Raw genomic sequence first — 27736 nt, 5'->3', positions numbered from 1 at the left:
TTCAATGAGAAAACACAACAGAGTAATCAGTTGTAGCCCAAGTCTCAATTTGACCTGCACATCATTAGGCATCGATCTGTCTGAATATGTAGAAATCTCACTTCTAAAAGTTTGAACTTTCTTTAAAGTGAATGCAACTTGACTCACTATGCAGTTTGATCTGATTTGTATATTATATCTTAGAATATAATTTCAGCACTCTACGTTTACTCAGTATTAAAGACTTATGCTTATAATTGTAAACAAATAAGTTTAGTCTCATACTTAGGTTTTCAAATACATTTTCATAACAAAACGGGAATGCAGGCCTGTCTTTTAATGGGTTTGATTTCAGAATAATCACAGATTTGTCTTTTGCTGATTAGTGAATAGTGTTTTTTTTTTTATCATCATGCCATGGTCATTTTATGATACGTTTATGATTTATGTATCATATATATTCATATTTTTTCCACAGAGTAAAATAAGTAACCCAAACAGGTGTGGTGTTTATTCATGCTAATGGGAATGTTGTTCCAGTTATAAATAATGTGGCCTGGTCCTCTCCTCACCTCACACCTGTCCTCCGTTGCTGTAGAAGCGAAGCACCCAGACCCAATAAGTCACACAAGTTTATTATTATGGCCTCTCTCTGCATCATAAAACACTTAACTGTCCTGCCGTGACTCTGGTGTTAATCCATCACATGGCTGCAGCTGACTGATGAGGTATTTCTCAGTAAATCAACCAGGCAGGGAGAGAATTGGCGAGTCTGGTGTTGTGACTTACTAAGCGTTTTTTTTGCCTGACTTTGACTGAAAATATACCGTTTTTCACATTTATAGGCATTAAACAAAAGTAAGGAAACATTTCTGATAAGCGACATGTTTAAATTGGTCGACTGAACAAGCAAATGTTAAATGTTAATGGTCATTCTGTACAATAATGACTGCGTTAAACATGGTGATGTACAGACATTTAATGACCACTGTTAGTAATAACTTGTTCATACACTTATTTTCAATGTTTTATCAATTTGTCACTTGAGAGAATCTATTTTGATATTTCATTAAGAATTTGCTAGTTTTACTGGCCTTACATCTGAACCATAAGCTTTGTTTGTTTAATTTGACAAAACAGCAAAATAGACAGATTAATCTTTATTTTCATTCACGTTTCTATTATAAGCTTTAATGTCAAAGGTGATTTAATACTTGACGGAGTGAATTGTTGAGGAAAAAATGGTGAGAAGATGAACAAAATGTATGTGTAATTGCTGTTAAATATTTATGTTGAGTATTTCTAGCGGTTTTGTGAAGTGCTACCTTGACTTTTTTTCATAGCCTTTCAAAATATATCAGGTTCATAATTTTAAAATATGATGCTTTATTAAAACTCTGGTGCAATCTGTATGTTTCAGCTGGAATATGTTGGTTGGCAGTTAAACCTACAGATGGCCCAGTCCAGCCAATCCACACTAAAATCTCCCAGTGCTGTCCTACAACTGGGACTGGGCAAAGAAGATTCTGAGGTACGGTACACACATTTTTTTTTTTTTTGTTATTTATTCATTTTATTCTTTTATCTTTAATTCTGTATTGCATCATAACACAGACTGACCTCCCTCTGTTTTCAAACGGCTCGCATCTACAATCTGTTTCTTTATTAATGGATGTTAATCCACTGCTGTCTAACCCAGAGGCGGGTGTACATCTGGCTCCAGAGTAACTGTAGTTTAAAGAGCAGAGATCAGGGAGCTTGTTACATGAACCCAGGGTTTCTTTGTTCTCCTGACATGCACGTTGTGGCAAAATGTGGACAGTGTGTGCGTTCAGTGGGGGTCTTCCTGTCACTGCATCGAATTGTATCCTTGTATGCTCATTATCAAGGCTTTCCACATTTAAAACATGTTTTAGATCTAATTAAGATAGCTGCCCTATTTAGTCAATTATCAGTTAATGGTTCCCCTGTTCATATGAATCATCTTGTGCAAGGTGTTGGTTTAAAATAGTAATACATAAGAATCCTTTTGTTGCTCACAGTATTTATTTCTTTTTTTATCATGAAGGTAAATGCTTAAGATTGCTCGCTTGCCCTCTCTCCTTTTCTACTCATTTGTGTTCGGTGGCATTTATTTGGATTCCAATTAGTTAATGCTATGACGTCTTTGCTGTTACATTAACTACGTGAGTCTCTCTCTCTAATTTCTTTCTGCAGTGGGAGAAGAATCACTCTTTCGCTTTCATGTGAGAACACACATGGGTGCTTTTTTATCTATCATTTAATGATTTTCAACACTTTGAAGGTTGTGATTTGTTTATCTTGACTTAATGTTATGATTCTTCTGACAACCTTAAACATTAGCACATGGTGAGAAAACATTAGATTTTTTTAAATGCTGAACATTTTTAATATTCAGTACATTCTGCAGTTTTTTTTTTTTTTGCTTGGATACAGAAATTTCAGCTCTGGCTTTCAGGCATTTGATTAGTTTCTTCCTTATTTATTTTTTAAACAGATTTTGTAGCAAAATGGTGGGGCTGATTATCTTCAGAGCTGGGCTGGTGTCGTTCCAGCCGACTAGTTAAGTATCTTCTTGCTTTGTATTCAGTCCCGGGAGAATGCAGGCTCAGCCTAAACGTGGAATTAGGCATGACATATTCAAATTGTTGCTGTCTTAAATGTGGGCATATAGAAAAGAAATCCTTTTCTTTATCTTTTGAAAGCAACATCAGAGGGATTTTTTTTTGTGTTATGGACTATACACCCTAGGCTAGCAAAAGAGGCATGCATTTATTTAAATCCACTTACACAATTCCTCTTGTGGGTGGATATACTGTAACTGGGGGTCTTAAACAAGGCTGATTAGAAGTGTGGAGGAATTGGCTTCAGTGAGTATCATTTCAGGCTGCAGGGGGCACTGTTGCCTCGCAGTTAGCGAGCATCCAACTGGCAGTGAAGCACTTAAGAGATTGACAGTTTTTTTTTTTTTCTTAAAAAAACCCCCCTTCATTTTCATCTGTGTTTTAAGATTGCAGTAAGTTTGTTGTCATCCAAACTCGCCGAGAATTGCTCAGTGCAACTTTTAGCGAGTCAAAACTGACTGAGGAGTTCATTGATTCTGGGAAAAGAAATTTAGCTGCAAGCATAACACTAATTAGACAGAGCAGCCGTCTACCCCCCCCTTCTAAAAAGAAGAGCAGACATAGCTGCAAATAAGAGAAATTGAGGATACGATGTCAGATATATGGGGTAGGAGGAAAACTGAAGACAAACCGTACAGGAGGGAAGGTTAATGAAGACGAAGAAGATGAATGAAAGGAAGGCGAGGGTGGTCCTTTGTAAAGTATCGATCGCATGAGCGACCAGCCTCTTTCATTAGCACTCGCTCTGAGGATGAGGAGGATAGGAAGGCTCACATGTGCCTCTGTGGAAGAATAAATTGTGTCCACAGAACAGTGTTACAATGTTTGAAGATTTATTAAGAGAAATGAATGGACAGCTCTTTATTTTGAAGCTGGGATTTCTTCTCCACCCCAAGACCTGTGGACAAAGAACATACACTCACCGTCCGCTGTAGGTTTATGTGTACATAATAAATCATCCTGTAAGTTTTTCTGCTGCTGTAGGTTTTCAAGGTTCTGCGTAGTCTTCTTCCTACCTTGGTACCTAGTGTTTATTTGAGTTACTGTTGCCTTTCTATTTTTTTCGAAGCCATTCATCTTTAACCTCTGGCATCAACAAGGCATTTTCACCCAGAGACCTGCTGCACACTGGATTTTTTTTTTTTTCTTTTTTTTGGGCGGCTGTCTGTAAACCGTAGAGATGAGGCTGAGTATTTCAGAAACTGGTGATCTGCATGAATTTTCATGCACAGACGAGCTCTTCTGGCATCCACAACCATGCCACTTTCAAAGTGATTTTAAATCATTTTCTGTTCTTCCCCATTCTGACGCTCAGTTTCAACTGGAGCAGGTCGTCTTGACCATGTCTACTTGCCTATTGCTTAAATGCATTTGAGCTATTTGCTTTGATCAGTTGAACAGATATACCGGTGGCCGGTAAGTGCTTAATGCAATTACAGAGCACCGTTTCTGCTCAAATGAAACAATCATCCCACCCCGGGGAGCTGCTGTTTCTCTCAAGTGAATTTGTATTGGATTCAGTGGAAATGTGATGGACTGCAGAAGCACTGGACTACCCACAGGTAACTGTCCTCTCGCCCAAATGCTTAATGGTTTAACAGTGGCTTTGCCCTTTGGTATAATGGTCTCATTTAGTGAATTGATGGTATAAAACCTGTTGAAGGAGCTTGTTTGGGGAATCAGCTGAGGCAGGAGGAAAAAAAAAAAAACAGACTGTCTGCTGTCAGATGGAGAAAGCATTGTGAAAATAAACCAGATCGGAGCATCGGACAGACAGAAGGAATATGCACAGGAGGGATGACACTTGAAGATGATGTGGAAAATGGGACAATGGCAACAGAAGTGACGGAGGATGAATAAGGAGATGACAAAGATATAGCTTGCAGAAAGAGGGTTATGAGATTTTCAGTTTCTCTTTGCAATTCACTGTGCCGATGTGAAATTTAAGTAATAATAATAATAAAAGTAATACATTTGAGTAATAGCAGTAGCAAATGTCCATATGTAATAGTGGTAGTAATAACATTTGGGCTGTCTCTGACTTAATACTTCAGGCAGTTACAGTTCTTGATGTTTTGTAGAGTTTGCCCTCAACAACACACAAAAAGCATCATAAATCTGCAGATTTGTTTTTTATTTTTACGAAGCACAGTTTCTACACTACAGACCCATGTTAAGTAATGTTCAAGCTGCGCAGGGCTGGAAAAGCAAGTCCACATTCTAGCCATTTTATTCTATGGTGTGGTTTGGTCTTTGTTGGATGAAGCAACTAAAGGGCCAGAAGTGGCTTTCTGCCCAGTACCACCCTCTCGTTGCTGCTGTTAATGTTCACCACAGAAGCATCTGATTTCCACTATATTTGAAATTGTAGAATGTTTGCTTCACTTTATATTCGTGAATTGTAGGATCTCATGCTTCAGCATGACACCCTGTTGGTAATGTTTGACATAATCCGCTTGTAACTTGATTAAACATTGTGCGCAGTCTAAAGCTCTATGTGTACTCCATCTCACACACACACACACACACGCACAATAACAAATGTTCTGTCTGAAAGTGCAAGACTTGAATCAGTGGAATAAGTTATGCACCACAGTCTCTTTCTGTTTTGGGGAAAGCTGGCTGCAGTGATGGTCACGATCATGGACTCACATTTGACATGAGAGCTGCCTTATTCCAGTTTCATTAAACAGGCAACAATCTCACATCACGTAGCCAAAGGTTTCAGGGCAAACAGATTGCAAACAGTCATTGAGCTCAGTCGTTGCCAACTGTTTTGGCCTTTTTTTTTTGTTTTAATGAAACATGAAAGTAAACCTGGGCAGCCATGGATCAGTGGTAGAGGCAATCATCTTTCAGCTGGAAGTTGTGGGTTTGATCCCCAGCTCTGCTAGTCATGCTTGGGGTTAAGACAGTTGACCCCAGAGTTGTTCAGGCAGTGTCTAAATGGGTATGATAGTTATGTGATTAGATGTGTGCATTTAAGTGAAGAAGGGTGAAGTGTTGTGTAAAGCAGCTTTGTCTTTTTAATCATAAAGACTAAATAAAGACCATAACTCGTATCTCATCAAAGGTCAGACCGTTACTTTTACAGCCTGTTTGAGTCATTTTTATGGAGGGAATGACTTTCTTACTGTCTCTGTTATCGTTTGTCTTTCCATTTGTGCCCCGAACTATTCTTTTTCCCCATTTTCTCCACTGCATTGATTTCTCTTTTTGTTCTTAAACATGCAAGTATACACCCTGACATTACTCTAACGGTCTGCAAGTTGAAATCCCTCGCCGTTTGCCATGCTCTTCTCTGTCCTGTGGCATTACAATGAGCCACTGCCCCACCAACCAAGGGTAGGGTGACATTTACAATACAGAACATCCATTTGCAAGGCAGCCACCGCTGATTTCAATATTTATTATGGACACACTCGCCCACAAAGGCAGACGTTTGAGAGCTAGTGAGCTAATGTTGCTTCTATATGCTGGTTCAGACTTCAAAGGAAATCTGTAACTGATAGCTTCAGACAGAATTGATGACAGTTGATAAAGTCAAGGTCTTTTTAGAGTTTCAAGCCAGAAAGGAACTCAATCCTCAACATTTTTTTTATTTGTTCTTGATTTTAAATCAAATGTTAGATGGGCAAAAAGGTGTTTGGTTTATACATTATAACAAATTTACGGATTTGTGCACACAATAAGAAGTTGTAAATGCGGACATAAACTTTGCAGATTTACTTGCCTCTTCCTCATGCAGCTCTAATGTTTCTGATCAGTCGGCTCACCTGAGCTAGTGGAGGTGGCCTTTTGGCTCCTATTAATTTTAACAGCCTTTGAATTGAAAGCTTGGTTTCTGTCTGCCCTTGGAGTTTCACTGCACTAAACCTGCTTTTTCAATCCAAAAAATCCCATTGAAAAGCAACTTGACTGCACTGAACTTTTGTTCTCATGTCAGACACACAAATCTTCCAAATCAGTATATTGAAACTGTCCGTTTCTTGTGGCTCATTAAAAGAAGAAAACCTAATTTCACCCCTCAAACACTTGGCCTTGGTAGTGGTTCAGTAAGCTTCAATTGAATGTGGGATTTAAAAAAAAAAGAAAAATGGCTCCAGCTGTATCTTGTTTCACATTTTCTTCATTTGAGGGGTGTAAGTATCAGAGCTGCTGTCAATTGTGCTCCTAATTGGCAAAACATGTTTCCTCCAAATTATTATTTTTACCCTTTCTTACTGCTTTTCTAGGATCTGTTTTAACTAATCCCCATAATGTCATTCTGTAATCCTCTATGTGGAACCTACATGAGCCAGTCTTCCATTTGATGTCTGAATTTTTTTGTGTCAGCGAGTTTTTCATGATAAGGCATCTGATTCTATTTTTTGGGCATCTGCTTGTTTTTTTTTTTTTTTTGTTAATTTATCAGACATGAAAGACTTTTCTTCCCGCAATTGTAACGTATTCCTGCTCTGGCTTATAGCACTAATGCTAACTGTCACTGTGGAATGGAAGTACACAGCAACTCCCACAAAACACGCTCACACGCGTGCACACGTTGAGCCCTCTCACTGAAGGATTTGAATTTGTTTATTATGAGTGTGATAAGAAATGCAATTACATGTTCCATAGTGATCTGGGTTTGATTGCTCTTTTGGACATGTGTTGTTATTCTGTCCTGTCCGATAAAGGCAAAGAAAAGTCAAATTTTGACCTTAGTGAGGAGGAGGTGTGATCAGAGGCTGCCTGTCAAACTGGCGTCACGAGCAGCAGACCAAACTTTGAACGCAAGCGTCCGATGATGAGTTACGTAAAACCCACTCCATGCCTCCCACATGCTCTTGTCATGTAGACCTAACAAACAAAACACCCAGAGCAGCTCCAATCCTTTCATTTATTGTTGCAGGGATTACATGGCCCGATCAATATATTGGAGCGCTCAGATGTAAACGCTACCAAGTTCAAATCCTTCACACACTGCCACCCACCAGCCAGGCAGGACAAAGGCAGCTTTGTCTCAATCTCTACTTGCCTTGCTCTACATGTCCCAAGATGCTTTGTTGCTTTGTGTGCACATCTTTTTAAGGGTCTCCCTTTCTCTCTCTCCATCTTTCTGTCTCCTCCTCCATCTCTCCCTCAACCTCCCCCTTTCCCACTGGTGATTTGTTTTTCTGCTGTGGGATTTGGGATCCCATTCATTGAGAGCACATTGTTCAGCTCTTATCCATTCCAGAGGATGGGCCCCGAGAAGCAGAATGGGACCATGGGTGCTCTCGTCTCTCCCTTCTGTTTTGGTCTCCCTTCAACTCCTTGCCACCCCACTCCTTGGTCCTTGCCATAAGATGATGTCATGGCTTTTATTTGCTCCAGGGGTGTACCCATTGATTTTCTCTCCCTATTACACACTCTCTATATCTCCCTCTTCCACCCACCACACCACCCTCCGAACCTCCACTTGTCTTTTTCTCCGGGAGTCCCTTTGCCAGATTCTTTAGCCTCTCATAAGGTGCCTGGGGGATTTGGGGATGTTTGGATGTTGTTTAGTACATGCTTGACACTCAGACGGGGAAGCCATCAACCCCACAAATCCAACTGCAACTCCTATTTAAATGTCATTGATTTAACATCCCCCTTTTATTCTCACACCTCTCACTTCTGTGATCAGCTTTTATTTCTGTCTCATTATTCAGCCTGTTTTGTTTCACACCCAGTTTGTGAAATAATCATTAATCCCTTGATAATGTGCTGCCATTTTGCCACAGCCGGTAGCGATGGTAAAAGAGTGCTTAAGACTGAGAGTTTCAGATGTGCATGTTCCCCCCCCCTCCTTATTTCAGTTTTTTGTTGGAGTTTATTTTAGAGAGGCTTCTTTGCCTCTTGGCTGAACTATGCTGGGGTGAGGAATCTATTTCAGCTTAAACAAGATGCACTGATTGCAGCAGCACAGAGCCAAATCACAACCATTCATCTCAGTGAAAGTTGGCTCATGTGCATGTGTGCTGTAAAGACACTGGGGTGTGTAATGAAAATGCCAAATATTTGTAAAATGCAGATGTACATTATTGCATGATGAACAGATTTGGGTATTCATCATGTTGGTGCTTTTTCGATTGTTATACCGTTCTTTTGTTTTGTGAATTGTGCAGCATTTGGTGTTGGCAGCAGTCGTCTTTGTCTGCATTTGCACGCACCGTGATGTGTTTTAATGGCAATGAAAGGATATGAGCCATAGGCCATTTCCATTGAAATAATGAGTGGGTTGGAGTCTGGCACTGCTGTCAACTGACATGCGGTGATAGGGCACAGAGTGCTTCCTCCGCCTGTATCAACAAATTGTCACCGGTGTCGAACTGAACACCAAACTGCTTTGATGTTAAACTGGTATTTAACTTGTTTTAAGACAAAGTATTGCTTTGAAAACGGTCTTTATGGTTAGAACGTCATGTATAGATGACTCGGTATTGATTGATGTTTTAGAGTTAGTGCAGATTAAATTACTTGAGGTTTGATGCCAATACATCTTTGATCCTTTTATGGTCATGTCTACATGTAGAATTGTGAAAACGGCAACATTATCACATCTCAGTGTTCACAAAGGATTCTGTGTCAATATTTTCAAACAACAATTATATTTTCAAGCAACACTTTTTCAGAAGCAAAATAAATATTGATTTACTCATTCAAAAATATACTATTTTATTGTTTGAAAATACGTTCTCAAAGATAATCTGATAATCTTGGATTGAAAAAAAAAAAAGATGTCGACAGAGAAAACGACTTCTGGGGCATTGAGCTGTTGCTCCAAAACTCAGTAGCCAATCAGCAGACTGCTTCCTAAGGCCCGCCCACAAACAAAAATCCACAGCGCAAGTACACTTCAGGGAGCGCAAACAAGTTAGGGAGTGCAAAGAACAAATGTAATTTCAAACAATAAAATTGTATATTTTTTTGAATGTTTAAATCAATGTTTTTTTTGCTTCTGAAAAGCGTTGTTTGAAAATAGAAGTGTTGTTTGAAAATATTGACACAAATCTAATTCCATATTCTTTGAGCAGAATACACTTTTGTGGTAATGGTTGTAAACCTAAACGAAATAGTCTCTGCGCAAAATACTTAGATTAAGTAATAATAAGTAGAGTTACCAGATACAACTGCACCTGTGTCTATTGATATAAGGGAATCTTAGACAAAACTCAATAAAAGCACAGTTTTCTACAAAATAAACAGGCAAAAATGTCCACAAACTGATTTATCGTAAAATAAAGATGAGCTAAATTTGACAAGGCAATAACTTGAATACACCATATGTGTATTTGAGCTGCTGTTGGTTAGAGACTTTATTAGAGGGACAAATGAAATGTTCTCCTACAAGTCTTTCTTTAATTTTTTTTTTCTCCCTCTCTCTCACATTCACAAACACACATTTTTGTCCTCCCCCTCTGTCCTTGTGTATGAGAAGGACACGGTCTACATACCATCGGGGCATAGGCTGGCTGCCTTGGCAATCTTCTAGCTCTGCCTCATCGTGGAATAAACAGGCCTTACACTTGTGAGCAGCAGCCGTTACTCGTCTTGTGCAAGCATTCTTTCTCCTCTCTTACACATACTAAACCACCCACAGGTCAGTTGCCCGTGGCCCCCACTTCGACCTCTTGCCAATCTAATACGTTAAAAATGCACACTGTTTCAAAATAGAGGCCTTGGCTGAAGGGGTTGAGTGCCACTTATCCCAGATTCTGGCCCACTGATGGTTTTTGCAGAGCTTTAGCCTTGATGCAAGCTACTCAACACATTTCAGACCATGTTGAAGTAAGCAGATTCAGAGGTCATCTTGAAATAAAAAAAAAAAAATCAGAAACTTTTTTTACTCTTTTTTTCTATTCTATTTTCCTGCCTTGTTGGGCCTGGCAGCAGAGGCTGGCACATGACAAGGCACCTTCTCTCCTTTTTTCATATTGGGCAACAGTACCTAGCTGCCACTACCATAATCATCTCGTTATGGCTCACACACACAACTCATGTTCCATGGCTTGTTTATCTGAGGGCTCAAGCTGTTGAGTGTCTCCTTTCTTCCTGGCTCTGCAACACTGAGCTTCTTGATTTAAATGCTATTAACTGTGAAGATGTATTTTGGACTTAAAGAGCCTGCCATGAATTTTAGGAACATGACAAATTTAGGTCAGTAAAAGGTGAACGTATTATCTGTTTTCTTCCATATGTAGGTGATGATCTGATGATACCAAATGCATCAGCAACTCATGTACAGGACTATTGCATTTGTTCACTTGTCCTCTCTTGAGTTGATGGGTTTGCACACTGCAAATAAGCAAATTTATGAAGTTAACCTTTCCACCTCTTTCTGTGATCTGTGATTCATTGGTCAATTAGTAGATTAAACTACAGGTGTTACAGCTGGCATAATGCTGTAATCATAATGTGGACTATATTTCACAAAATAACTAAAAGGTGTAATTAAGGTTTGCAGTGCTGCAGCATACAAATGAAAGTAGTCATTTTGCATCGGCCACATCAGTGTTCAATATTTTCCATAAATGTCAATGGGGAATGGGGAAGAGAAAAATGACCAGTGCCAAACAACTGGCTTAACTGAAACTCACTTCCACAGCATGTGTGTCTACTAGACAGAAGCTGAACAAATCAGTTTGTTGCCTGCAGCTCGCCATCTAAAAAAACTCGCTCTTCTGCCTTGTTCTGTTACACTCTGCTGCATCCAAAAAGATGATAGGCTGCCAATAAATAAACCAAGAAAGGAAAAAATTCCCTTTTGTTTTGTAGAACAACTTGATGAATGTACATGGTTAGCACAAACCAGAGTGATAAATATGTTGTTTCCTGTGACAGCACCACATTTCAACAGCTTAATGCAAAACAGTCCAGGGCAGTAGAGAAAAAAACATCAGCCGTGTTGTGTTGGCACATGCAGGTAGTTTAGTGTAGCATGCGTTTTCAGTATTCAGTATTCAGTATATATTCAGTAGTGTGATTATAATGTGGGAACCTCCTGGTGTTTTGTGCTGAATCGCTGCCATATGAAGCTGCCTTTGCTTTACTTAATATGTGTCACACTGAGTTCACCACGTGAATGTCACCACAGACACAGAAACTAAAAAACAGAGAGGGAGAGAATCCCACTTTAAGTATTTAAATGTGAAAGGTCAATGGTAAGGAGTGGTCACTTTGCATCAGCAGTAACTCACCAAAGTTGTTGCAGCTGTGGAAGGGTAGACAATAAATAGAGAGACTGACATGTCATTTTTAGAAAGGTCCAGTGTAGGAATGGCAGACCTCAAACTACTGTGTAGGGATTATTCTACCACAGAAATACATTGACTACTATTGCTGGGGGGGGAAAAAGCGAACCCTGTAGTATAATGCTATATGTTTGCTTTCCATGCTCAAACCAAGCTTCGAGAAAAGAACTCACAATGATGACAGAAACCTGCTTTACATGTTTTAATTGAGGTCATTTCAGGTACAACCTTCTTGATGTGGGCATGGCCTACATTCAAGTGTTGAAAGACTTGAGGGGTTGAGCCGAGCATCGTGTAAACACTAAGCTTTGGATGAATAGCGTACAGAGCCACAGCTCCCTCTGCCCACGGATAAACTGCCAGCTGTGTTCTCTCCAATTCATGGTTTTGGCAGTTTTTAGGTGCTTAATGTGATTTGTCTCCTTTTGAGGTTTGCACCCTCCATCTAGGAGGTGTGGGAGACGCCAACAAAGCATGTAAAAGTACTACTCTACTTTCAGTCATTTTCTTTTTATCTCAGTTAGATGCTATTCAAATTTCAGAGTTCTGTACATGCTGCTTTCAAACTTTCAAAAATCTATTTTCCTCAGCTTCTTGTTGCCTTTGATCAAGTTCTTTCTTGTTCCTCCCGCCTCTGCTTCATGCGGTGCATCATAACAAAGGTGGCTTTGTGACCCTTTGAACATCTAAATTGATGTTTTGGAGCTGAACATCGTTCGTTAAACTTGTCTCTGGTCATGTATAGCAATCAGAACTCTTCTTTTTATTTACTCTCTGTTGCTCTTCTCCCGATTGTTGCTGGCTGTTTAAGAATGGAGGAGATATGTACTGTGGGAGTAGTTGGAGAGAAAGCTATTTTTGGCTGCTCTAAAGGATGAGTCACATGGACATGAATAGATTAAAAACAATTATCCTTCCATCACTTTCGAAAATCAAATTTTTTTCATCAACACCATTTTCTTACTGTCATTCATCTTTTTTAACTTTAGATTTACCTTTCTTTCCACACTTCCCTTCCATACCTTTTTCTCTTCTACATTTTTACATCCTAAACAACATACATATTCCCACCTGTTTCATTTTCCCCTTTGACAGCTATTAAAGAAAGAAGCATTTTAATTACAGCCTGTACATGTCTGACGATAACTAAAACCTCACATGACCACATATAAGGAAAATGCTAAGAATCCATTAAAACATCTTGATGCACTTGCTTTTAGCAGCCGGGATATAAACGAGCAGCACAAGTAATTTAAAATCTTGATTAAATCTGTTGAGTGTTTGACGCACACTGACTGCGTGTATTATCTTCTTTATAATAGTTTGAAACGCCTTCCTCTCCTGTTCAGATTTGTAACCGCTCAAAACCAAAATTTTGTGTACAAACAAGTGAAACACCATTACAACCGTGTGTGTGTGTGTGTGTGTTTGTGTGGGTGTGTGTGTGTGTGCGTACTTCCCCAATGGAATTGCCTGCTGTTTGGGAACCACTGTAAAAATCAGACATGGCCTGTCTGTCTGCACTCAGTACATAAACAACCTTTATTGTGATTTATTATTTAGTTTAGCTTGTCTGGCACTGGCTCATGCCATACACTTGTCCTCATGCAATTAAACATTAAATGCACAAGTCATTTCTGCCACTTGGGGCTCTCTCTCGCTCTCTCGAACAGAAAAATAACAAAAGACATAGTTTGATGTTGGAGAGTGGCTCGAGATCATGAGCTTTGGCTCATTCCATGATTAAGTGATGGATCCTCTTTGGCTTTTTCCTGAAGTTACCTTTGTATTGTAACAAGTTGCATACGCTACACAACAATCAAAAAAAAAGGTGTTACACTGACCAACTGACTCTCCTCCCTCATTCCTTCTCCACTGTTCCCTGATTTCCGTTCATTCTCTTTAACAAGGCTTTTATTGTAAAATATATTTGCAGTGATTAAACTTTAATGTGTTTGACTACTGCCAAGAGGAAAAAGTACAAGACAAGGCTGCTGTGGTGAGTATGACTTCCCATATAGCACCAAAACAAACCTCATCAGAGAGCCAGCATAAATCTTGCATTTTTCCTCCGAGAGGCTCGAGTTTATAAATATTGCATGATTGTCCTCTGAGCGAACGTGGGGTGATTACAGGTGTCTGTCTTGACAAAAGAAATGTGGGATGGTGTTGAAAGAGCCTTTGTTTTGGTTGAGACGACACAATGGGAGTCACAATGGAGCCTGTTCACATGTCTGCCTGTTGGTTTGCTGCTGATTTGGGTCAGAGAAAATCCATTAAAGCACAAGAGAGAAAAAAGAGAAAATGATTCCACATGTGGCTGTCAGATCTCCGTGTATGCTCTTTCTGGTGTTAGCCTTTAATATCTCTTAATAGGTCTACGTCCTAGATATCCAGCTATGTTTGGTTGCAGCTTTAGTGTTTAGTTCCCGTGTCTGATAGCAGCGCACGCCATTCTTTGTTGAGAGATTGATATGAATTATAGATACAGGGAGCTGCTGTGAAATGCCACACTCTTAGACAATAAAAGTACACACATGCATATAAATGTATATAAATCAGGCCAAAATTGTGTACCTGTAAGTAGATGTTGGTTACTTCAGAACTGTAGGCTGTGTAGGATTTCTTGTTTTCCGTACAATCACACTTTCTGTGTTTTAATTTTACTGTCATATCTGCCTATGGGGATAAGCATGTGGTGTCTTGTTTTCTAATTTTAATAACAGAGAAAACTCACAACCTCAGCAGTAGGTTTTTACACGTTTTTACAAAGTGGGTAGAGCCGACTGTACAAGTAAAACCTTCATTTCATAAAACCTGACAACATTGTATGAAAATGTAGAGCTGTGAATATGGCAACACCACTAAAAAAATAAGTGGGATGGGGGAAGATTGCAGCATTGGCACATTTAAGTTTTGATATTATTCCCCCAACCATTAGACCTTAGTGCCACAGGAGCTGCTGTGTGTCTTACTCATAGGGTAAGACAAGTACATGTATCCCTTCCTTCATCTACTACTTGTTGTATTTACAATGACACAGTGGTCACATTGCCTCTTTAGCATAAATAGCCTTGACTCCAAAGTTAAGACTGGCATTCTAAATGGGAATTTACCCTAAAAAATGAGGCTCCACTCATTTTATTCTTGCATGCTGCCTCTGTGATCTGGCAAAGTTTGGACTACGCTTGGGAAAACCAAGAAACAACCTCCCCCATAGACAGAGCAGCAAACTTGGATTCAGACCCATGATGTCACCAGGTGTTAAACCTGGAGCTTCTCCAAAGGTTTTAGGGAGATGAAACGCACCCAGGGGAGATTTCTGGGAATTCACATGCATGTCTTGGCTGAGATCTGTCAAAGCCACCAGATATAATCTCTCAAAGGAGACAGCTGCATGTTTAGAACGGGTCTTTTAACCCTAATGTCTACCAAATAAAACATTCTGTAAAGCTTTTAGTTGCTGGCTGACTTTGATGATCCTGTTTACAAATTTGCCTCGCTATTCACCTTGTCCACACTTGACCCTCTGCATCATGCAGCTCTGAGGTTTATCACCAACTCATAGGGGACTCATAACCGTACTTCATATGACTCGGTTAGATGGCCACCCCTCACCTTGTGAAGGCAACAAGATGGGTGTATTTTAATTAACAAAATTGTCTCAGATGAGTTTTCAACTTGAGTCAGAATGTTTCTCTCCATGACCCCTGACACTGGAATGATCTTTTGTCTGAACCGAAACTTGAGGTCTTTAATGATTTTAAATGAGATTTAAGAAAGTGGTGAGAGAGAGCTGCAGCTAGTTCAATAATTGATTAATGAATGGCACATTTTTTGCTGCCTTGCACTTTCACGTCTGTAATATTTGTATTTGTTTTCTCATATTTGTTGTTAATGTGACTGTTCAGTCGCATGTATGATGCTGACTGACCTTGTCTTCACAAGGTCTTTTTGATGTCAGTGTGTCTCCCTAATGAAATACATCATAATAATCATAACAGCAACTCTTGCCCTCGCCAGTTTTGACGAATCTGACTCTCGTTGGATTTTTCCTCTTAATTTAGCATCTGGCTCATGTGCAAAAATATTTATTGGAGCGTGGCAGAGTAACAGATACAGTCTTTAAAGATGCCGTTTTTAATGTCTGCACAAACTGAGTAATGGTAAGTGTTGCTTACCCTGGCAGCAGTAATATTCTAAGGCCATTAGCTAGCCATGATCTGCTGCTGCGCTGCGACCATTTTCTAAATGATACAGGAGCAGCTCGGGGAGAATGGAAGAGTAAGCTCTTTTGTTATCATCTCCTTGTCAGATCCGCACAACCACTGCCCTCTATTACATGGCTAATAATAGAGGCATGCTTTATCGCTTTGATCACTGTAGCAGTAGAAAAGAGAGGTAAAATGAAAAGACTGCGATGCAATATTGACAAAACTCATATTGAGTCTTTTGTGAATATTGTAAAAAAAAAAGAAAAAAAAGTGGGTAGAAAGGTGTTGTTGCTGAAAGTCTAAAAGCAAGTTATGAATGTCTGATTGGCACCCTGATGAGGACACAGCCTGGAAATACGTGTGCGTGTGTGTAGTCTTTGTAGTGAGTAGGTGGAAATGAGTGGAGCCTCAGAGATAGAGTCTTGTCAAAAAAGTAAGAAGCAAGTTCAGATTGGAGCAGATAGCCTAACTGCATCAAAGCGGCTTGTATCAAAGCCAGATTCAATCCCCCTTTTTTATGACGTAGTCTTGGAGGTATATGGCAGGACACATTTGATGGGGATGGCTGGTGAAGTGGGTATGGTCAAAGCAAAGCTCAGGTGATGAGACACGTTACAGATGCACACATGGCGGCTTCTTGTTTGTTGTGGTTCCGAGTCTTTTTTTTTCAGACGTGAGTTGACGTCTTGATGCAAGAAAAACTTGGAACAGGAAGCTGTTTTGTTTAAGAGTTCTTGAAGTTTGGCCTATTTATGGAGCTGAAGTCATTTTGAGGCAAACAAAACCTCCGATGTTTTTTTCCAGTTTCGGGCTGTGTCAGATGCTTGCATGATATAAATTTAACATAATGTGTTATGATGTTTATTTTTGTTTGTAAAAAAGTTGAATCCTTTTTTTCCACAACTTTGGTCACTAGTGTGAGGTGTTGTATGTTGTTTGTAGCAAAAACAGAACTTCTATATCAGTGTTTGTACTTCTGCACTGTCAGAACATTTCTGTTGAGGCTTTGAAAACACACGCACGACCACACGTGCACACACGAAAATCTCTCTTTCAGAAACCCGTGCAAACACACTCTGTCCATCTACCTTTCTTGCGCACACACATTCCCAGATACGCACCAGGAGACATTGATGTTTCTCCTTTCGTCATATATTCCCTTTGCTGTGTCAAGGGGTGCGGACTGGCTTACCCCACTTTAAATTCAGGCTGTGCGTGTGTGTTTTTGCAGGGGACGTACACATGTGAAATTGATTATGTAATGCGAGGGTTATTGTCTGTATATATTTGAGTGCAATTCAGAAATGTGTCTTGTGTTTATTTGACAGAACGCAAGCTGAATTCAGAAATGAGATTAAAAATGGGGCACACTGACAGTGGCAACTTTGATGTTGCTGTAAACTAATTTGATAGGTCAGAGGCCTGGGGAGCACGACAGGAAACAACCCATTTGGCTGTCCTGTCATCAGCAGCTTCACTCGGCTCCCGAGGATGGTTAACACACGCCTTATTTTTCAAACACACGCACACAGAGATGCACATGAAAGGTGGTTATGCACAAATTCAGGGTCTACAACAGTCTTCAACAATTGAGTTACCTGGGTGCCTCTGTAGCTGTTTTTTTTTTTTTTTTTAAAGCTGCCAAGTGATTGTAAGAAAGTGTTTAAAAAATAACAAATTGAAATGCATATAAGAGTTGTATCAGCTGGATTTAGACTAAAAGTAAAAGCTCCACTTAGTGGGGCTTTGTGTGAAAATACATATACAAGAAGGATATGGATTCTTGTCTTTTGCTATTATAATGCACATTTGATTTGCAATGCGTTCATGAAATGGCATTCACCTGACATTTCTATTGTCAGACATTTCTATTGTCTAAAGCCATGCTCTGCTTTTGTGTAGTTCTCTGTTTTTAAATAATTCCTTCATCTTATGTTTCAGTATGTTATTGTTTTTTGTACTGGGTGAGGCCAGTTGTGTATCAGAATCAATTTGTTGTTGTTTCAGAATATCACAAAGTGACTGAATAGCATGTGATTACAAAAAAAAAAGAAAAAGTAAATTTACAGTATGTCCTGCCTGACAGTTGAGGCCACTTCAGACAGCTTGAGGAATTGAGGCTGGCTTTGATGTTAAGAATTTTAACTTAAGAGCAGGAGTTTATTATATCTTCTCCTCTATGACTTTAACCATCCCCTCTCCCACCAAGGACCTTCTCTCATACCCTGCCTCAGTTTGGCAGTTTGACTAATTACTGTACGTCAATGTGATATTTCTTGTTTTTGTGAATAAAGTAAAATGGTCTTGTACAGCTGAGCTGTCACTTTATTCTTGTGTTTAAATACACAAGCCAATTTAAAACGGATAAAAAGTGTAAATTTATGCTGACTTCAGAGAAGGTAGTCGTCTCTGTGAAGCATTTCTTGTAGTAAACACCGAGCTCCTCACTCAGCAACATGGCCTCATTTTTGCATCCAGAATATTGCGTTTGAAATTATGAATCTGACAAATGAGTGCCATAAGGACATATGTTGGACATTTGATGTTACATTTAACATGTCATGTGGGTAATTTTAGGCTAGGGGTGTCCATTAGGTTGTGCGATAAGACCCAGCATCCAGAAAAAGACACCGAGCAGCTGGGTGCTCTGAGCTGATGAGGTAGCAGTGGCTTTTTCCCCCTCAAGCTGTGTCGGTTCGACCATCCAGCCTGCCAAATTTGCCAGCCTCATCAAGGTGCTTGGCTCTGCCCTTTTCAATAATTCATTCTCAAATAAGCAGGGAGGAGTTGAGGTTTGGAAAACAGCTTGCCATACATTGGAGTGTTCTTAATTGGAGTGACACGAAGTCCCTATCGGTCAGTGCTGAATGTCATTAGAGCCGTGGCTGCACACCACGTGCAGTAACAGCCTCTAGATAGGAAGTGGCGGTATAAACTGTAGCTCATCTGCAGGGCATGAATATTATTACATGTGCAACACTTTGCTTACAGAGAATACCGGGAACAGTATTCACCTGTGCTTATTTATACAAATATAGTATAAGCCAGTGAGCGTACATTTCTTTGAGTTTTTGACACATGCACAAAATCTCCTAGTTTAATGAACCAAGGCATTTTGAGCTGTCTGTCGCTTCCTTCATCCTCAGCTCTAAGTAATGCAGCACCCTAATCGCCACTGGTATTCTCTTGGAGCTAATTAGTGATTATACAAATGCACATGCACATAGTACACACACAGGGAAACGGTGCACATAGTGCTGTGGAGAGGTATAATTACAAAGTCTAATGCCTGTATCGTTTTACATTATTTATGAAGTAGTGTAGCAAGTGTCACACTGACCTTCCTCTAATGATTACACACACACACACATATACATGCACTCATGTTGTACAAGCATCATGTGCAAACAAAGGTATATACACGCACGCACACACACACACACACACACACACACAACCGTCGCACCGTAAATAAATCCCTCTTGTGATTTGAATATCTGCTCGCATTGCAAACCAACTTTTAAAAGTCTTTCAAGTTGCTCCCAGTTGTGGCTTGGTGCTGGTTTGGCAGCTTGAAGGCTGCATTCATTTTTTGTTTTGAATATTTGTTGTTGAAAAAGGGGAAAAATAAAGAGTAAAAAAAAAACAACCCCAAAATCTCAGACACATTCAGTGCACATTATTTAAAAACAAAAGACCTAGTTTGATGTTGGGGAGTAGCAGCAGGGGATCATGAGGATTGGCTCATTTCCTGACTGTTCCTCTCAGATCCTTTTGTATTCCAGCATTTTTGAAAGTTGCACATACCATATGCCGCAGTTTTTAAAAAAAATGTGACATTAACTGACAAACTCCCCTCTCTCTCTTTATGCCTCACCTCAGCTGTGACCACTGCTGCAGCAACAGCTCTCAGCTCTGCTGAACAACGCATCAGCACCTTTATCTGTTGCATGTGTCACAAACACGACATGTCCTACATGTTCCACTCGGTGGAAGCACTCTAGCGTTTGTGTTGCCGGTTTTCCATTCATTTTTTTCAACAAAGCTTTTTATTGTGAAACATTTGCATGAACGCTGAATCCGCGGCTTTACAACTGCGAGTACTGGCATTTTACTAAGTAGGATGAGTAGGATTTAGACTATGGGTGTCAAACTCATTATAGTTCAGGGGCCACATACAGCGCGATTTGATCTCAAATGGGCCGGACCAGTAAAATAATAGCATAATACTCTATAAACAACAAGGATTTTATTATTCCCTTTGTTTTACATTATAGCAAGTATCTGGAGCTGAGAAATACAGTGTTTCTCAATATAATAATTTTCTAATCATAATGTGAAATTCATCCTGCGGGCCCAATTGGACCCTCTAGTGGGCCGGTTCTGGCCTGCGGGCCATATGTTTGGTGATTGCAGCAGCTCTGCATTGCAGATGGGGTCATTAAAAGGCGTTTCATCTGTTACCTTGAATAGAAATATGGATTTTAAGAGAAAATGTTTTGGCTAATGTAGGTATGCTATTCTGAACTAAAACATCAGTCTTGTCACATTAACATATTTTAAGATTGAAATGTTACACATTTGTATCTTTAAATATAACCAACTTGTTGTTTTTAGCGTGATGATAGCGGCTATCACTGCCACTACCATTTTGAATATTTGTCAGTGAAATTCAGTCTTATATTTTCATTTACAGTATTATTGCCAGTGGAGGTAGATTCAACAAAAATGGCTCGAGCTCAAACGCTCCGCAATGGTGAAGATTATGTATTCCAGTATATCCTTTTTCTTGTCGTGAAGTCTGTGCTACTCTCCTACACAAACATTTTTTTGCTCCTACCATTTGTCACAATGGAACAGCACAGAGAGAACAATGCTGAGGGATGACAGCTTGTTAGATAGGCCAGAACATGCCAGTGGTGGTGGGTGTAGAGAGATAATCCTCATTGTTCTAAGACGAGCACAAGTGTCAGAACTCGCTTGTTTACGTGGGTGTCTCCCGCCTCGATCTCTTAGAGGCTTTTGCCCCATCATACACGTACGCATCATAGAAGCGTTTGCAGTAACATGTAAATACTAATACTCACTATTTCTGGAACACATTCCACAAGCGCCGTGTACCACAATGGTGTTCCTGCACATTTTCGCCTTACATAAGTGAATACATCCTGCAGGTGATTCCCATCCCATGCTGTTATGCATGTCAGGACATCTGGAAACAACAGCTGGGGTTTAACTTAACCCACAGCTGTGATGGAAAATTCCCCCAAAAAGCAAAGGTTAACAAAGGTAAATGTCAGAAGCTTCCACTTAGGAAGATTCAGTAGATATACTTGATAAGTATATCTCTCCATTTCATTTTCCCAGTTTGAACACAATCTGTAAACAGTAAAATCAGCATCTAGAGACTGGAAACTGGAGATCTTGCCGAAGATGCCAGGACAAAAACAAATTAGAACCAGTGTGACACACTGTTCAAAACCTCAGCAGCATTCATGTACTCCTGCACAACATTCTTCATATGTGACTTTGTTTTCACTATATTTCGAGTTTGTTTTCTGTGTGGTCTATTTTCCTTCTGTACCAAAATGTTAAAATGTATTCTCTTTACATTTAGAGCTACTGATGCGACAACAACAACATTTTTTGGGCGACTTCTGCTTTCCAAAGCTCGTCTGTGGTTAGTAATGTTAATATGTGTAATGGATGTGTTTTTCCATCATGCACCAGTGAACGCACCTTTTCCTCCTTTCAGTTCTCACACCCTCCTCTGACACAAATAAAGACAAACCTTGTGGTATGGCTTTGCAAAATGTGTTTTTCCAGCATCGACAAACCTGTATCAAGTTATTTTAGTGTGCGGTTTGAATCCTGGGTCACCTAATAAAACAATGCGGGTGGTTCACACAGCCAGACTGATAATCTCACCTACACATCTTGAAAGAACAATGAACAAAGAGCTCTGCATGTATTTTCATGCCGCCTCTGTCTCGGTTTGGCTCTCCCTCTCTGTCTGCATCTCCTGGCACTGATCGCACATAAATTTGATGAGCAGAAATGTTTTCTGCATATCTGTTTTTTTCTGAATTCATGACTCATCCCATGTTCTAGGTGAACTGCTGCACAATAATAAGTCTCAATTTGTCATTATGTTTTCACATCTTTAGAGTGACAAATACGACAGTTGGCCTGAAAAATTTGAACAAATGGGTCATTTGGTTTTAAAAGAGTTGAGCATAAAAAAATATTGAAGCTGTTATTACTCTGACAGTGGGGAAAAAAACACTCTCTTACTTTTCTTTGTAAGAGAGAATGCCTGTAAAGCAAGGCTGTCATAATTCATTTCTTGAAATTATTTGCAATATAATGCACTTTACTTTCCACTGACTGAATGTGATTTAGATGTACAGCATCATATTTAAATAAGCTGTCCGCTTGTTGTAAGCTTCAACCAGACTCTATTTACTGATCTATTTCCTCTTGACAGTTTTCATAAGGCACTTTTATAGTCATGTCCATTAAGCATCTTTTTTTTTTTCTACCAGGGGCCTGCTGGAAATGACTGTAGTCCGAACCAGACTTTTGTTGGTTGTAAACCTCTGTGTGTGTGTGAGCGTGTGCATTTTCTTTCCATGTGTGTCTGTGTGATTGTGCTTGCTTGAGTATGCATGTCAGCCTCATTGTGACTGCCATGGAGCTGATAGCAGAGAGTGAGTGGGATTGACAGTAGCTTCTCCTCAGCCTTGCCTGTAGACCTGGGAGGCCTCGATAAGACACCCAGGCTCTGAAGCCTTTTTAAAAAAAAAAACAAAAAAAAACCACCGGTGTGGGTAGCAGAATGAACCTAGAGGATAGGATGGAGGAGAAGGAAAAAGAGAAAGAAGAGGAAGATGGGGTCGGATTGGTGAGGGGAAAGAAATCCTGTCTTTTGGCAGTTGTTCCCTCTGAGGCAGTTTTCTCTCTCTCTCTCTACCGTTGCGTCAAAATCTCCTCGCAATCCTTTTAGTCACAGCAGAGATGGAGAAGCCCTCAAAGGGAGATGGATACCCACACACACACAAACACATCACCTTTTTCATATTGGACACATTTGAAACTTAGTTAATTCTATCTGAAAGTACATTTCCACTGTGTCAGCAGCTGATTTGAAAACCTTCATCTTTACTAACCCAACCAAAGTTTTGGTTTGCACAGACGCCAGTGAGTTAAAGCGCTTTAAATTTGGATAACACCTTTCTGTACCCTGACAGGTAAGTGCTCGGAACTGCATTTTCAGTGAAGCACTTAGGTTGACGGAAGACATCCATTTTTAGGAGGAGACAACCTGAACTTGAAACATTGGTACACCTTTCACAGACCTTTCCACGGTTTTTTATATGATGGGCTTCCTTCAGCATTAAGCACATTTAACCTGAGATGGTGAAAGGGTGACTAAAAAAAAAAAGAGCTTTTCAGGAAGCTCAGGAGATGCTACATCTCTGCTGACTTCAGCTGCGTCATGACTTGAATGTGTAGACAGGAAGGATTAAAGGTGGTGTTGATGTGAGTCTGTGGCTGTGTGTGAGTAGTGTAGTGTAGTGTAGTGTGTGTTGTTGTATGAGTAATCTTTGTATGGATGAGAACTTGGCTAAAGATGGACAGTAGAGTGTGTGTGTGTGTGCAGGTGCACGGACGTGCTTTCAGGTTGGAAAAACATAGGTTGATGGATGGATGGAGGAGCTGTGACAGAGTGACAGGCAGTGTAGGGTTCGACAGTGAAGACAAGAGACAGTGGGAATGTTTTGATTTGGTCATGAAAGTCCTAAGGGTAGCTGTGGAATCTGGATGACACTTGAAGGGTTTTTTTTTTCCACCCCTTTTTTCCTCATTCTCGCTTTGCTCGGGCTTCGTTTACTTTTCACACTTCAATGATATAGTACAATCAAAGCTTTCATATCTCTTTTTCTCTCTCCTGTATGTTGAAAGTGAGAAGAAATCCATGCTACTGCATTGGGATGAGTTAGTTTTGTGATATTATTTTGCGGAGGTTGGATTTTGTTTTAGGAATGTAATGAGTTTGTTTCTGTACAACTTCTGTCTTTAATGTGAATGATGTGAACCTTGTTTTCGTTATCCCTTCGGCTGGGTGAAGTAGTTGAGCTGGAAATATAAGATATTTCCAAATGTAGTTCTAATTGAACAAAAGTATCTGTTTCACCACAAGCTTCTTTTCTGAAATATGAAATATGTTCAATTTCAAATAATAAGTTTGATAAGTACCAATGCCATTATAATCTTAACGGCTAAGATTGAATTTATAGAATTGCATCAGCATTGCACTTTTATATAAATAACATATGGAAGAGTCAAGGCTTATTACCCAAAATGTCAAACTATTGCATTAATTCTCAACAAGTTTTACATGCATAGGTGTGATTCCTTTATGTCACCTTAGTTTACAGCTCTGCTTCTGACACCTCGACAGGATGTAGCAGGATAATGAGACGAGATCGTTTCAGCTGTGACTGAATCTCACAGCAGAGGTTCAGATCATTATGCTGTAATTCAGTGTTCTCACTACCAGCATAGTGTTCAGTGGTTCATATATTATTTAATCCCCTCTCAGGCCGTGCTGACCTACATGTTCAGGTGTTTTACGGAGAGGGGAGCAGCACTGCAGGAGAGCTGTGGGTGATTTATGAATTCATGGGAGGGTATAGAAGATGTTGTGTCGTTTTTTAAAATTGCTCTGTACTTGTGTGGATTACAAGTGTGTCGATTTGATGGATTAGATGTTTAACGAGTTTGCTTCTCTTTACTCATCTGCTCATAGTTGACCAAATATTGACCAAAAAGACAAGACTGTGAGGTATTTGAATATCGAAACTTTGACAGATGTTTTTCATTTTTTTAGTTGTAGGTCTGACCTGCAGAAGACTAGCACCAACACCAAATATTTTATTGCATATTCTCTTTGTCTCTTTTTGCCCTAAAATATTGGATGTATCTCAATATACCAAGTAGATGAGTTCTATGATTCTTTCATTATAAAATATACAGTACTGCAGACTAGTGATGAGGTAGACTCACTTGGAGAGAACATTTTTTTAAGTGTCACCCCACAACTCTTAGTCAGGTAAAACTACAGACTACTGGCTGTTTACTTTATTAGTAAAGTAAGTATTAGTGCCACAGGGTCACATAATGGACATGGAAAGTGATACAAAATCCTTGAAATGATATCTTACTTGTTCCTGTAGGTTCTCTTGGCAGTGCACAGCTGCATTGGGGGGCCCCCAGGATGCACCCCTGACTTACAAGGGGGTTAGAGGGCCTGTTCAGACCTGCTTGTAGCCATAGAGTTTACCCTTTTAGGTTTCAAAGGAAACTTATTTTAGAGAAAAACATTAGAATGTTGTCTCCAAAGAGAAGTTAATATGGCCTCAGTAGTCTTGAGTTCATTTACTTTTGACACACATTCTTCTTGTTTATAGAATGGAACACAGTTTATTCGTCAACAGTACTCTGTCTGAGCAGCTGCAGGGCAGTGTCAGCTTAGATTGGCTATAATAACCCTTCCAACATTGAGATTGAGTAAAGAGATGGGGTCCCAGTAGCATGCAGTCAAACAAAGTGCACTAAAGGAAGAAATCAGACAAGTAAAAAAAAAGGTTTCAGACTCTGTATTGTCATTGCATTATAAAAAAGTTGTATTTCCACTCTGCAGTAGTTAATTCAGTATTGAATATATATTGGGTAGATACAAGACAAGTTCAAACTAAATGTTAATTGGGCAGTCTGGCAAGGACTTCCTTAATTATTTTCCCTAATTAACATCTTAGAAAGGTTAAACAACTGTATTTAGATTAGGGAGGGTCAGATACATCAGAACACAAGTGCTGAAACTTCATATGACAAAGGGGTTAGACACGTTGATTTGTCCTCTGTGTTAATGTTCTTCAGCAAGTGGAGTTCCTTATGAGATGTCTTTTATATTTTGGTTCTTCTGGCAAAGTAAAGGATAGTTCTGGCTTCTTATGACAGGTAGCTTTTGTAATTAGCCTTCAGCAAATCTGGATGTTAAGCACTGGATGTTGGTTGACGATTTTTTTCACCATCTCACTCACCTCAGTGGAAAAAATATATATATATTCTGCACTGTCTCAGAGATCAATTGAAGCTGAAGTCATTTTAGACATTTTCCCTTGCTGACGTAGAGCAATCGCCCTGAGAGTTTAAGAAAACATCAAATGGATAAATTTCCAATTGTTTAAGGGGAATGCACTGAGTAGGCCAGAGCGGCTTGTAGAGCTGTAGCCCCCAAAATATATTGATTCTTCCAGAATTACATTTGGCTGTCAAAAATTAGAGTCTGCCTCCATCGGTCTTCCTCAAATGTTTAAAGATTCATCCATTAAAAAAAAATCAAAAATAATAATAATAATGATAAATAAAAAAATCGTTTGTGTTACCTTTTTTACAAAAGGTTAAATTCCGTAATCTAGCTTTGAGGGGGTCATGACAATCTTTTCTGTCTTGGCTGAGAAAAAAGATTGAGAAGCTCTGCCTTAGACTGAATACCATCAGGTGATTGTCCTGACGTGGTCATGAAAGTGTTGCCTTTAGTCTAGAAAATGTAGTCCATTCAGTCCAACTTCAGTTCATTCATAATCTCAAGACTGCTCTCAAGACTGAATTGCAGCCAGTTTGAAAAATCTTCACTATAGTGAGTGGATAGGCTCTTTGTTGATGTGCTCTTACAAGCCAAACATCCCGTGGCTGCAGGAGAGGTAACAGGATTGTTTTGTCAGTGGATGGGTATAGAAAACATTTATTTTCCAATCTTGTATGTGGTTTCTGTCGTTTGAGGTAGTTTTTATCGCACTGATTTAAGTAGACATAAAGTTTCAGTAGTTCATTGTAAATAAACTTAAAAGCTGGGATTCAGCAGTTGCACTGGAGGAGCCTCATACTTCAACCTTCAGTCGCCAATGCAGCGTCTTTAATGATGTCACAGTGAAAGATGGCATGATCCGTGACCAGAATGGCCTATTTTTGGCTGGAAATTGGACTTTCAAATTAGCTTGAAAGTCCTTTTCAAACTTTGTTTGACCAAAAGTCAAACGAACCTTTCCTGTAAAACTTCTTTACTGTTGCCAAAAACAGAGCAATTGCCGCCATCACATAATAGCCAGCATGTTTTCCAAGTTAAATTAGCATCACATCATTTTATGTGCAATAAACTTTTTATAGCTTTTGTATGACCTGCTTTGCCAGTGCTTCTTTAGAAGCCTGCCATTGTTAAGCACACGGTCCTGCTGCGGCTCCCTCCACTTTAGCGTCAGAGTAATTAGGAAAGTCTGTTTTTGTTCATGCAAGAGGTACAGGAGATTTGTGGTATTATCATTAAAAGGACTAATACAGATCAGAGAAACCACTTTCATTTTCTTCAAATATTATGAAGCCCAGTCAGGCCTGTGTCTGAGAAGCAAAGGGCAGTGTGAATAAAAATGAGTGACAGGTGCTAAAACAGAGAGAATGAAAGAAATACAATATAACCAGACATGGTCAGAGATGCCCAGGATGCCTTTATAACAAATTTTATACCGAGCTATGATTTTTATCTTCCCCCAAATTGGGTCCATCTTTTCCCCACCACTTA

The 27736-nt window shown here is 39.6% G+C and overlaps 1 protein-coding gene across 1 annotated transcript in view; it reads left to right on the top strand.

Moving 5' to 3' along the window:
- Positions 1 to 27736, top strand: part of commd10 (COMM domain containing 10) — a 721199-nt gene that overhangs the window by 3908 nt on the left and 689555 nt on the right. The window contains exon 5 of the mRNA XM_044026058.1: positions 1400 to 1510. Coding sequence (XP_043881993.1) covers positions 1400 to 1510 — 111 coding nt within the window. The remainder of the gene's footprint in view (positions 1 to 1399; positions 1511 to 27736) is intronic.

This window comes from Solea senegalensis, linkage group LG5, assembly GCF_019176455.1.
Source record: "Solea senegalensis isolate Sse05_10M linkage group LG5, IFAPA_SoseM_1, whole genome shotgun sequence".
Lineage (NCBI taxonomy): Eukaryota > Metazoa > Chordata > Actinopteri > Pleuronectiformes > Soleidae > Solea > Solea senegalensis.
This window is presented reverse-complemented; position numbering and strand designations above follow the sequence as displayed.